General features: G+C 45.1%; 1 protein-coding gene across 2 annotated transcripts in view; it reads right to left on the reverse strand.

Annotated features, from left to right (window-relative positions):
* The window catches only part of ENTREP2 (endosomal transmembrane epsin interactor 2), a 472203-nt gene extending 460768 nt beyond the window's left edge, over positions 1 to 11435 (reverse strand). Inside the window, exon 1 of one of the 2 annotated variants that reach the window (XM_084976733.1) lies at positions 11085 to 11435. In XM_084976733.1, coding sequence (XP_084832859.1) covers positions 11085 to 11303 — 219 coding nt within the window. In that variant the 5' untranslated portion in view covers positions 11304 to 11435. The remainder of the gene's footprint in view (positions 1 to 11084) is intronic. The other variant, XM_021098812.2, reaches the window with a different exon arrangement.
* Between the last annotated feature and the right edge of the window lie 1482 nt (positions 11436 to 12917).

Here is a 12917-nt window from a genome sequence, read left to right on the forward strand (position 1 = left end):
AAAGGAGAAAACACCAGTCAATCTATGTAGGAGCAACAATTTAAATTACTATGGATTTCTCATCAGAGAATATGGAAGACAGAAGGAACTGGAACAATATCTTTAAGGGTGGGAAGGGAAGGGAGGGGAGGGGAGAAAAAGGGGAGGAGCGGGAAGGGAAGAACCCGGAATTCTGTATCCAATGAAATCACCCCTTCAGGAGCAAAGGAGAACCAAAGGCACCCTAAGGTGAAGAAAACTGAGAGAACCTGTTGACAGCTGGCCTGCCTTAAAAACAGTGCTATAGGAGTTGCTGTCATGGCCCAGTGGTTAATGAATCCGACTAGGAGCCATGAGGTTGCGGGTTCAATCCCTGGTCTTGCTCAGGGGGTTAAGGATCTGGCATTGACATGAATTGAGGTATAGGTCACAGATGTGGCTTGGATCCCGAACTGCTGTGGCTGTGGCGTAGGCTGGTAGCTGTAGCTCTGGAACCTCCATATGCTGTGGGTGCAGCCCTAGAAAAGACAAAAACAAAACAAAACAAAACAAACAAACAAAAAAAACAGTGCTATAGGAAACTGTTCAGACAGAAGGCAAATGCTGCCAGAAGAAAACCTGGAATATCAGGAATGAAGGGAAGAACAAAATAAATGGTGACTACAATAGACTATTCTTCTCCTATTGAGTTTTTTAAAGCAAAAGTATAATACCATCTGCAAGAATTGTCAATATATATAAGATGTAACATATGAAATAAATCATGTAAGATATAGATGACAAGTACAACATAAATGAGGGACTTTAAGGATAAGAGTTTCCGCATTCCACTTAAACTGAAAACAGGAGTTCCTACTGTGGTGCAATGGGATCAGTGGTGTCTCAGGAGCGGTGGAATGCAGGTTTGATCCCTGGCCCAGCACAGTGGGTTGAGGATCAGGGGTTGTCACAGCTGCGATTTAGATTGCAGCTACAGCTTGGATCTGATCCCTTGTCCAGGAACTCCATGGGCTGTGAGGTGGCCAAATAAGAAAACTAATAACAATAAAGTGGTAAAATATGCCTCTATGTAGACAATGAAAAGTCAAGTACACATAATCTATGGAGAAACCGCTATAAAACTCTACAAAGAAATATAGTTAAAAACACAACAGATGAATTAAAATGTAGGGATTAAATAAGAGTCCAAATAAGCCAAAAGAAGACAGGAAAGGTGAAACAGAAGAACGAAAAGAAAGGGAACAAAAAGAAGGGCAGATATAAATTAAAATACATTAATAATTACATTAAATGTAAGTGGCATATCAATTAAAAGACAGAGACTGGCAGAGCAGATTTTTTTTTTAAAGATCCAACCATATGGTATCAACAAAGAACTTGCTACAAATATGATAATTTAGAAGAATTACAAGTGAAACTATGGGAAAAGATATACCATGAAACAATAATCAAAGGGAAGCTGGGGAGAGGCTATTTCAGTATCAGACAAATTAGACTTCAGAACAAAAAAAAAATCCAAAATTACCAGAGATAGAAAGAGACATTTCATTATAATAATAGAGTCAATTCACAAAGAAGATACACAATCCTAAATGTATATGCACTTAACAGAACACCAAAAAAGATAAAACAAAAACAGACGGATCTGAAAGGTGAATAAAGAAATCCAGTATTACAGTTAGAGACATCAGCATTTCTCTCTTGGTATCAGAGCTAGGAGATAGAAAATAATAGAGACTTATACAATAACCAACCAACAAACAGCGTATGGAAGTTCCCAGGCTAGATTGGTGCTGGCCTGTGCCAGAGCCACAACAAGCCAGATCCTAGCCATGTCTATGACCTATACCACAGCTCCTGGCAACACTGAATCCTTAACACACTGAGCAAGGCCAAGGATCGAACCTGTGTCCTCATGGATACTAGTGGGGTTTGTTACTGCAGAGTCACAATGGGAACTCTGGTGTGTATACATTAATATAAGTGTGTGTGTGTGTGTGTGTGTGTGTGTGTGTGTGTGTGTATAATATATCTTAGCTATGTTCACTGAGAAGGTCTAGAAGCAATGATGCCACTCAGCAGAGACCACACTGAGCTCCTTGGAGAAATAAATGACAGATTCTAGGGCTGGAGCAAGGAAAAGTACTAGATAAGCCTGGGATATCTTATGTCAGAAAGCCAGGAAATGCATAGTATATAATGGGGACACCCTGGGGACAATTTGAGCATCAAAATAAATAATGATAATAGATAAATAAGATAGGTAACCACAAGTCCATATTGCTACAACTTTAAAATGAATTAATGATAAATAAATAGATGAGAAAGAAATCTCTTCTTATAGTAAAGTAACAGCCAATAAATGTAGAAGAAATGACAGAAATAAAGAATTGTGATTTGGCAACCATCAGAGGTGGCTGATTAAGGTTATTATCATCAAAAGTTGCTAAAGCTAGTGAGAAGAGGTTTGATCATGAAAAAACTATTGGCATAATCTCTGAATACCTCTCCACAAAGTATAATCAAAGGGAAAATGGTGAATGTAGGATACCAACACCTGGAGGACAGCAAATGTCTCCTGAGATAACATACAGAGAAAAGCACAGCATCATTTCTGCAACAATCCTACCAAGAACACATAACCTGAGTTTGGCCATGAGGATAAATCGGATGTGAAGCATCTATAGAATACAAAGCTTGTAGTCTTGAAAACCATGGAAAACAAGAAACAAAGGAAAACTGAAGAGCATGAAGAGGTATAAGACACTTATTATTCCTGGATAGGATTCTGGGCCGGAAAGGGGAGAGGAACACTCTTGGGACAGTTGGTAAAATTGGAATGGGGTTTATGAACTGGATGACAATATTTGTCCAATGCTGATTTCCTAATCTGGAAGAGTGTATGTTGGTTACATTGAAGACTGTTCTTCAGCAGGGGAGAGATATGCATTGAAATTTTTAAGGATGATGGGAAATCATGTCTGCAGCCTGCTGCCAAAAGGTCAAGAAAAAACAGTAATGATTTAAAACCTAATTTTTTTTTCATTGAGGAAGAGAGACAGTGTGCACAAGTGCAAGCCATGGGCAAATACAGTGTAAAAAGTTACAATCAGGCAAGTTAATTGAAGCGATAGAGTACAGGAGTTCTTAGTTCTGTTCTGTAACCCTCCCATAAGTTGGAAATTTTTTCCAAAAAATTACTTTTTAAAATATTGTTTCACATTTTCTAGCACAGAATTTATTTGGCTATGAGAATTCCACTGCACAATACAAGTGACTAGGGCTTTTTATGTGGATGCCCAAAGGACTTTTCCTTATCTTTAACATATGTTCTTTTATAAGGATATGTCTCAGTGTTGATTATTCTGCACTGATTTTTTTTTTTCCAGTGACAGTGACACTTTCAAGTCTTCTTATAGGTAAGTTTTCTCACATAACAGTTCTAAATATTTACGTTATTCTGTTGCTTTGCTCTTCCTTTCTTCTTTTCCTGTAAACTCTAACTATACATAGATCTCCTTTGCCTGTCTCCTGTACATATTACTTTGTAATTCACTTTACCCCCTAATTTATTGTTGCTGTTGTTTTCATTTTCTTCCTTTTCATCCTCTATTTTTACTTCTGTGCTATCCACAGTAACCATTTGCTCTTGTGTTCCATCTGGACATGATTTAGTTTTCCTTCCTAAAATTCATTTCTTCCTAATTCTCTCCTGACATCACTGTGTTCTCATTTCATAATTTTCTGTTATTGAGCTATATCCTTTGAAGTTTCTAAACTTCTGATGGATACTACTCTTTAGATTGTTTTTTTCCTCTCACTTACCTTGAAATATTACGAATTTTATGAATTTTCTAGTGTGCTGTCATTTTCAGTAGTACCATTACGTTCATTTTCTTTGTTTCTTTTTCTTTTTCTTTTTTTTTTTTTTTTTTTTTTGCTGTTTTAGAGCCAGACCTGCGGCATATGGAAGTTCCCAGGCTAGGGGCCAAATTGGAGCTACAGCTGCAGGCCACAGCCACAGCCACAGCCACAGCCATGCAGGACTCAAGCCACATCTGTGACCTACAGTACAGCTCAACAGCAACACTGGATCCTTCCTCACTGAGTAAGGCCAGGGATCAATCCGCCATCCTCGTGGATCCTAGTGGGGTTCATTAACCACCGAGCCACAAAGGGAACTCTCCATTTTCATCATTTTTCTTTAAATCCATTTTGCATAAGATAAGATCATATTCCATGTTTGTTCCCAATATATGAATGAGATGGATTTTCCTCATCTGGGAAGAGAAAACTCCCAAAGAATGAGAGATGGGCTAGGACAGCTTTCCCAGCTGGGCTCTATTGATGTGTAAAGTATCCATGTATGAGCTCTCTAAGTATCCACTTATTTGTTTCTCAGAGTTAAATCCAGAGCTCATCCCAGCCCTGGCCCTTTGCTCCAGCTCTAGACCCCCGAAGTCTAGACCCCAAGGCCATGCTCTGTGCTCAGCATGTTCTCTTTTGCTGCTGGAATATTCTGTGAGATCTCTTTCCTTGGATGTCTCCCAAACCTGTACCATCTGAACTTACTCTCTCTTGCTGTCTGTATTCCTGCACTGCTCAGCTGGGTTTATGTTCCTGGTCATTCTGCTCAGGGTGAGGCTCTGTTCTCTAGAAGGGAGGGGTCCCTGTGCATTTCTCAGATGCTCCAGGCTTGTGCCACCACATTCCTGCACAGTTACTGTTCTCACCTACAACCAGAAACCCCAGAGCACGTTGCTGGTGTCCACTCACTTTGTGGGGGGAGTAGCTTGTGGTGATTTGGGGGTCCCACAGTCTGCAAAGAACTCCTTTTTCCTGCCCACCACCCCCTGCCTCCACTGCTGTTTGTCTGCAGCTCTGAGCACTGCTGGTAGACTGGCCACACCCATCTGAGTCCTGACTTGTGGAGATCTCCCAACCTATTCCCTGGTGTGGCCTTGCTAAGCTTTTTCTAGGATTCTCTTGGTTTCATTCTCAAGAGAAGTTTAGGGGAGACTGAAAATCTGCTGCCATGCACACACCCCTATAAAGTATTTTCTGAAAGGTATAAAATGAAGGACAAATAAATGAAGACACAAACCATGTTCCTGAGTTGGAAGCCTCAGTATGATAAAATTGTCAGTACTTCCAAAACGGATCTATAAATGTAACACGACTGTAATCCAAATCCTAAGAGTGTACAACTGGAAACTAGATGCAAGAGGGTTTTGGGGGTGTTTTGTTGTTGTTGTTGTTGTTGTTGTTGTTGTTTTTTGCTGCACCCTTAGCATATGAAACTTCCCAGGCCAGGGACTGAATCTGAGCCACAGCTGCAACCTATGGCAGACATGGCAATGCCAGATCCTTAACCCACTGCACAGGGCCAGGAAATCAAACCTGAGTTGCGGCAGTCAGATTCTTAACCCACTCACTGGCTCAGAGATCCAGTCCACAACTCAGCAGGGACCTGAGCCACCATAAAGACAACGCCAGATCTTAACCCACCATGCCACAGCGGAAACTCGAGACATGGATATTTTAAAGTTAATACAGAGGAAGAGCCAAGGCACTTTGAACAAGAAAACAGTATTGAGAGACACGCCTTACCAGATAGAGAAACTCATCAGGATGTTGTCTCAATCAAAACAATGTGGTATTGACCCTAAAATAGACAACTGAAAGAAAGTAAAACTGTCATGGGATGTGACGTATAGATTGGTGACTCTCGGTAACAACAATCCTGTTCTGCATATTTCAAAGTTGCTAAGAGACTAAATCTTCAAAGTTCTCATCATAAGAAAAAAAATTAACTATACATGGTAACAAATGTTAAGTAAGCTTATTGTGTTGATCATTTTGCAATGTATACAAGTAAGGAATCATTATGTTGTACACCTAAAACTAATACAATGTTGTACGTCAATTACATTAAACTTAAAAATAAAAGAGTAAAACTGAATGGAAAGAGAAGTGCACGTACATAGGAACTTTGTCCACAAGCAAATAAAATTAGGCCCTTTTTTCCCAACATATGTAAAACAAATTCTGGATGAATTAAAATTTGAATGTGAAAAAGTAGATGAAAATATTTAGAAAGAAATGTAAAGGAATGTTCATGTGACCTCTATAATGATGACTCTCTTAATTGAGAGAAGAGCCCAGATACTGCAGAAGAGAAATACTAAAAGATTTGACAATGCGAAAAGTTTTTTAATTTTACATATGGCAAAAGACACCAAAAATAAAGCCACATGAGAAATGAAAAACCGCAAGAAAATATTTGCAACACACGAGAGAAGCAACCATGGAAAAGTCAGATCAAATGAAAACAATGAAATATCTTTTTCTTCCATCAGATGAATAAAACGTTAAGGAATGCTAAACCAAAAGGGCAATTTTACGTGATATTTCTGCGGGCAGGGATGACTACACCCTTCTGTGGAATTAATCCAGCAATATCTAATGAAATTCCAAATCTGAATACGTTTTGACTAGCCATTCCACTCTGGGGAATGTATGCTCAGAAAACAAGCACTTGCAGCTAAGGCTAGATAAGCAGCATTGTTTGTAAAGACATAGAACTGATAAAACCAGAATATTCCCAGCAGGAGAAGAACTGAATAAATTACAAAAATTCATACCATGGGCTCTTATGCAGTCATTAAAAATAATGGGAGTAATAAGAATAATGAGTTATGGCAGGGAATATTTATTACACACAGAATAAAAAAGTAAGGTGAGTGGTATAATCTTTTAGTAAAAGATTTTTAAAGAAAAGAAACAGGGCATTCTCTTGGGGGCTAAGCAGGTTAAGGATCCAGCATTGTCACTGCAGTGGTTTGGGTCACTGCTGTGGCACAGGTTCGATCCCTGGCCCAGGAACTTCCACATGTCATAGGCATGGCCAAGAAAGAAAAAAAGGAAAGAAATATATTCCACACATATACACAAATCCTAGTATTTTTGAGATTGTAAAGATAAGTATAGAAAGATCACATCAATAACACTGTTAATATAGGTTACCTGCTGGTACAGAATTGGGATAGAAGAGGGCACTGTTGTCATTTCTTTATTTCTTTGTTTTCAGTTATTTCAATAAGCATACATGGTTTTTGGAATATGGTGTTGCTTTTTTTTTTTTGGCTTTTTAGGGACACATATGGAGGGTCCCAGGCCAAGGGTCTAATTGGAGCTATAGCTGCCAGCCTACACCACAGCCACAGCAAAGCAGGATCCGAACCGCATCTGCGACTCACACAGCTCACGGCAACACCAGATCCTTAATGCACCAAGCGAGGCCAGGGATCAAACCTGTGTCCTCATGGATGCTAGTCAGATTCATTAACTGCTGAGCCACAATAGGAACTCCAGTGTTGCTTTCAAAGGAAAAAAAAAATACACAAACACACGTGCATAGTCAGCACCTAATGGCTGTGTCTTTATCAACACAAGTAGCTGGCAAAGTGGATAATTCAGTGTATTTGCTTGTCTCTAAAATTTCAAAGAAAACTAATGAGGCTGCTCTATCAAAGGATAACTATTCAAGGCCTCCACACAGCCTGGTGGTCTTCCGAACTATTCACACAGATGATCATCTCTCAAAGTGGACCAAGGTCATGCTAAGCCACCCCTCATTTCCAACTGGATGGCAGGGACCTGGGACAGGACCACTGTTTGAAGGTGGTTCTCAAGTAGCTGAAACAGCAGCTTCCCTCCCCCCAGACCTGCCACTTCCTCCCCTGTTCCCAACCTTGTCGGGAACCCTTAATCCTGCCCCCCATCCTTAGGCTTCCTCAGTTTCCCTAATGTCGTGCCTCTCCAAAGTTCTCTTGAATCATCACCTTTCCACACATATTTTGTTCCTTTCCTAAGAAACAGAGGGGTGACCTCCTTGAGGAGGCTTTCTTTACCTTCTGCCTCTTTACCTTTCCTTTACCCTTCAGCCTCTGCCTGGGGGGCAATTAAGTCTAATGGTCAAGAGTATGAGCTCACACTTCAGAGCAACAAAGTTCAAACTGACATTGAGCAGGTGTGACCTAGGACAAGCGTGAAGGTTAATTTTATCTGTCCATTGGACTAGACTACGATGCCCAGATTGGCATTAAAACATTATTTGGGGGTGTGTCTATGAGGAAATCTCTAGAAGAGATTAGCATTTGAATCCGCAGTCTGAGGAAAGAAGGGCACCTTCATCCACACAGGTGGGCCTCATCCAGTCCAGCAAGGGCCTGAATAGAACGAAAAGGCAGAGCAAGGGCAAATTCACCCTCTCAGGGCTGGGACATCCATCTTCTTCCCTGGGACATCAGAGTTCCTGCTTCTCAGGATTTCTGGACTAGACTGGAAATTACACCATTGGTCGTTCAGTTCCTGGGCCTTTGCATTCAGACTGAATTACACCACCATGCCTGGGTCTCCAGCTTGCTGATCTATCTGTCCCTATATCTATACCTATCCTATATCTGTTCTGTTTCTCTGGAGAACCCAGCTAACATAGCAAGTTCCTTAACCACCCCCCTTCATCTCAGTGGACTTAGCAGAAGCTGCCAAGTCTTCTTAAGGGTTAGACCTAGCCCTGAGACTCCCTCAATTCTGCTGCATCCCACTAGTTAAAGGAAGTCAGAGATCCAGTCCAAGTTCAAGTGCGAGGAACTGCACAAGAGCAGGGGCACCAGAGGCCACAGATGAAATGCACCATTACACCACATTAAGACACTCAATTTAACATCTAGCACACAGTACATGCTCAATAAACATAAGTTGTTTTCCTAAGTATTGTCTTTTTTACATACAGAAGAGTTATTTTTACAATGGTCCTTCACATGTACATACCACAAAGAAGGGCTAAAAACCTAAGGAGTGCTCTTATCTTAGGAAATGCAGAGGAACCAGAGTACAGCCCCAAACCACAGAGAGCAGATTTTGTATAAAGACAGCCACCCTCATCACCATTCTTAAAAAAGAAAAGTATGTTTGCAAGGTGGTTTCCAGGTCTCAGCAGGCAGGCACATACATTGGCAAGGGCCAGTGTTAGCACTCACAGGCACACCAACATGCGCATTTGTCCCAACATCAGTGGAACCAACCATCATGTTTCTGGAGATTATATGTAAAAAATGGTATATACTGTTTGGAAAGAATTTTAAAGGTGCTTATGGCAGATTAAGTTTGAAGAAAGTGAACAAGCCCATGACATAGCGGATGTAGGGAGGAAGGAGAGTGGGAGATGGACCAAGTGCAGAAGTTACCTATAATCTCTAAAATGTAAGCAGAGAATGTTATGTTGTTCCCCAGAGCCTAGAGGAACATCTGCACCAGGAGGACATTTGTGGAATTACTCTGAGTCATGGGAAGTTAGCACAAATAGGTTATAGTTGTTGAAAGAAGTAACACTGGACAAGCAAGCTGAATGATTGTTTCGCATATTTATTTAAGTCTTTAAAATGCAGGGAATGTACATTTTCCACATAAACAGCTTTTGTGGTAGGTCCGATGAATGTCTTCCTTTTTCCGTTTATTATTAAAAGACAGCTCTTTTTACATGCCCTTTCATAGCTAAGACTAGATGGAGAAGGAGAAGGTCGGGAAGGAGCCATGAGGGGAAGCTGGTTTACCAGTCTGCCACCTGTAGGCTGGCACCAGCAGACATAAACTCAGGGCCCACTAGGCAGACAACACGGAAACAACGCATATTAAATAATGCTAGAAACTAAAGCAACAGATGTGTGAAGACTATATATAGTGGCCCATTTGAATCCTGACTCCTGGTTCCTGCTTCCAAACTCCTCTCTTTGATTTGAACATGTTGCTATGGCCTCATGTTCTTTCCTAATCAGCTCTCCAAGCCTCACCCTTGGTCTGAAATAAGCATTGAAAATTAATACCCCTATTAGGATGAACAACCATACCTGTATCGATCAGGGTGTCACAGAGTCAGTTCTGCTCAGATGTCGTTTTAAAAGCCATGCACTGGACTAAGAGAACAAAAGCCATTACAAAGGAACAACAACAGAGCAAAACTGGACAGAATTTTTAAATTTCAAAACTCAAGAACAAAGAGCAAACACTCATCACAAAGGCTTGGTTTGGATTTCTGGAGATGGAATTAAAACATACTGAGTTTACAGTTTAAACCTATAAGGCACCATAAACCAAATGTAGTCACAGATGTCAAGAGTTCTCAGAACAAGTGAATCTCTTCATAAATATCTGCTCTGCACAGATTCCTCCCGTATCCTATGTCCGTTCTTTATTAATATAGAAAAAAATCAACTTCAATCAAAAAATGCCCCCAAAAATTAACTCCTGGAGACAGCCACTTCCTTTAATGGGACTGCCCAGTGGCTTTGCTCCTAGTCACTGGCCTCTCTAATTTGGAGCTCAACAGCCTGAAAACTGGTCACCTTTTCTGTGAGGAAGCTCATTAAAACATGCCTCCCAGAGCCGCCCGCGGGTCGCCAGCCCAGTCCCACCGCCCCTGAGCTGGCCGTTCAGTTCCCGCCGGACTCCTGAAGTCCCCGATGCCAAGCGAGTAAGCGGCCAGAGAGGGGTTCAGCTGGTTCCCGCCACGGGGGCTGACCCTCAACCCGATAGGACGCGCCCCGCGCGCTAGTCCCGGGCCACAGCCGCCGCGAAGGCCAGGTGCGGGAAACCGCGGCCGGATACCAGGTTCCTATCTCTCCTCCCGGCCTCGTTCAGGGACGCCGGGCTGGTCAGGGCCGCCCCAAGCCTGCCGGGCGGGTCCCCTGTCCCCTAGATATAGGGGCCCTAGAGCCCAGCTGCCGAACCCGGCGCGGACCCCGCCTCGCAGCCTCACTCCGCAGCCCCTCCGGCGGTCGCGGGCTCGGCGGAGGTCGAGTGTTTGGCTTCTGTTTCCTGGAAGAAAAGTAACTCCGGGAACCAACACAGTAGGAAAGGTAAAAAGACGCTTCCAGAGCGGCGAGAGATGAGTCGGGGCCCCAGAGTTGTTCTGCCCGGAGTTTTAAACCGCACCCGGGCTGCCGCAGCTCGCCTGCGCGTTCCCGCCCCGAACTTGGCGCCCTCGGAGCGTCGGTCCGCAACCCCGCCCGGAGCCCTGTGCGCGCCCGGCCGCGGACACTCACCGAGAAGCCGGCCCAGAAGGGGCAGGAGTGGCGGACACGGGCCGAGGTGGTGAGCGCCAGCGCCGCGAAGCTGACGGCCACGATGAGGCATCCGAGCGCCATCTGCGTGGCCCCGAGCGCCAGCACGATGCGGGAGCGGCCCGGGCACTCGCGCAGGCGGGACAGGCTGCGGGGCAGCGCGGCGGGGCGCGGCGCGCGGGGGCCGCTGGCCGGAGGCATCGCGCCCGCACGCCTCGCCCGCTCCCGCCCGGCCCCGGCGCGCGCCGCCGCCCCTCCTCACCGAGGGTCCGAGGCAAGTTGCGCCGGTTGCGGGGTTGGCCTCCCGACGGGCCGTTTGGACTGCGGCGGCCGCGCGCCGGGAGCGGGCCGGGCCGGGCGGGGAGCCGGGCGCCCGCAGCCCCCGCCGGCACCCGCGCCCATGCCGCCGCCGCCGCCGCTCTGCAGGGCCGCCCGCCGGCCGCGCCGCTCTGCGCCCTCTCCCGCCCGCCCCGCGCGTTCCCCGGTTCGAGCGCGGGCGCGAGCCGCCGCCGCCGCTGTCCCCGGGCGCGAGCCCCGCCGCCGTGCGCGGGGCCGGGGCCGAGACCTGGTGCGAGGCCGGAGTCGGAGTGCTACCCGGAATTGAGCGGGGCAACAGCTGGCAGGCGCAGGTGCGGTCCCGGTGGCCGGGCCTCGGCGCTCGCCCCTCTTGCCTGGGAGGGGAGTGGGAAGGGCGGGGGCGGCAGGCGGGGTCCTCCGCCAGCGGCGTAGAAGGGGCCTGGGAGCCAGGCCCGCGGGCCGAACGAGGCGTTGGGACCGAGCCACTGGCCAAGCCCGAGGTTAACCCGGGAGACGCGCGCGTGGCAGCGGCGGGGGTTAGGAAGAGCGCCCTGGCAGATCGGGTGAACGGAGAGGAGGTGAATTCCGAGCGCTCGGTCTCAGGTGTGGTGGGCAGGAGCCTCTCTCGTATGCGGAATTCCAAGATCCAGGATGCTGCTTTTCTGCAGTTCCATAATTTCTAAAGCCACCGCTGAGAACTCTGCCCTGGAAGACTGGACATTTAGAACATTCTTAGTTCACAAACGGTGTCTCCTCCTCACCTTTCGTTTGCAGGCCTTTTGATACAAGTTAAAAGTTTGGGCAGAGAACAAGTTGCACAAAATGAATTCAAATGAGTAATATCACCAAGGACCTGTGAAATCATCTGCACCCTCTTTCACCGTATAAGATTTTAAATACCTGTCGGCTTCCTTGGGGTACTAGGAAAGCTTGAAAGTCTTAATTGTCATAATTTACCTTGTGGCTCTGTTGATGTGACAACTTTGACTGCTAGTGTTGAAAAGGGTTGTGTTAACATGTGAGAGACCCGCTAAGTGTCAGGCAGTCTGAAGAGATGGTGCATAAAAAAGGCAGAGTTCAAAGTAGTAATAGTGGGTAATGGCGGGTACGTCTTACACAACTCCAAGGAGGGACTGAGGGAGTCCTCTGTTGGATCTGGATGGGAAAACACTGCACAACCTAACCTCAGAATATCTCAGTTGCTGGTACTTGAAATTTCACCTTTAGAGATATTGATTCCTCTGGGGCTGATGAGCCTCTATTAAAATGCAAATTCCTCTTGAAGGGGCAGTAGCTCAAGCCTTTATCAACCAACACATGAGCAGGGATGGGATTTATTTTCCAATTTAACAGAATGGCCCAGGGATGAACAGGGTGGGGAATTCCACAGATGAAGTGTATGACCTCAGAATGCTGGCCTGTGCCCAAAGCTGCTTCTTTTCCAGTTCCTATCTATAGCATTACCAAGCCTCTGGAGTATCAAGTCAAATTTCCTGGGAAACATTCTCCATCTAGAAA

Source organism: Sus scrofa, chromosome 1 (genome assembly GCF_054392235.1).
Source record: "Sus scrofa isolate SSC_HxYL_T2T_F1_AM1 chromosome 1, Sscrofa_HxYL_maternal_Yorkshire_Landrace_v2.0, whole genome shotgun sequence".
NCBI classification, from domain to species: domain Eukaryota; kingdom Metazoa; phylum Chordata; class Mammalia; order Artiodactyla; family Suidae; genus Sus; species Sus scrofa.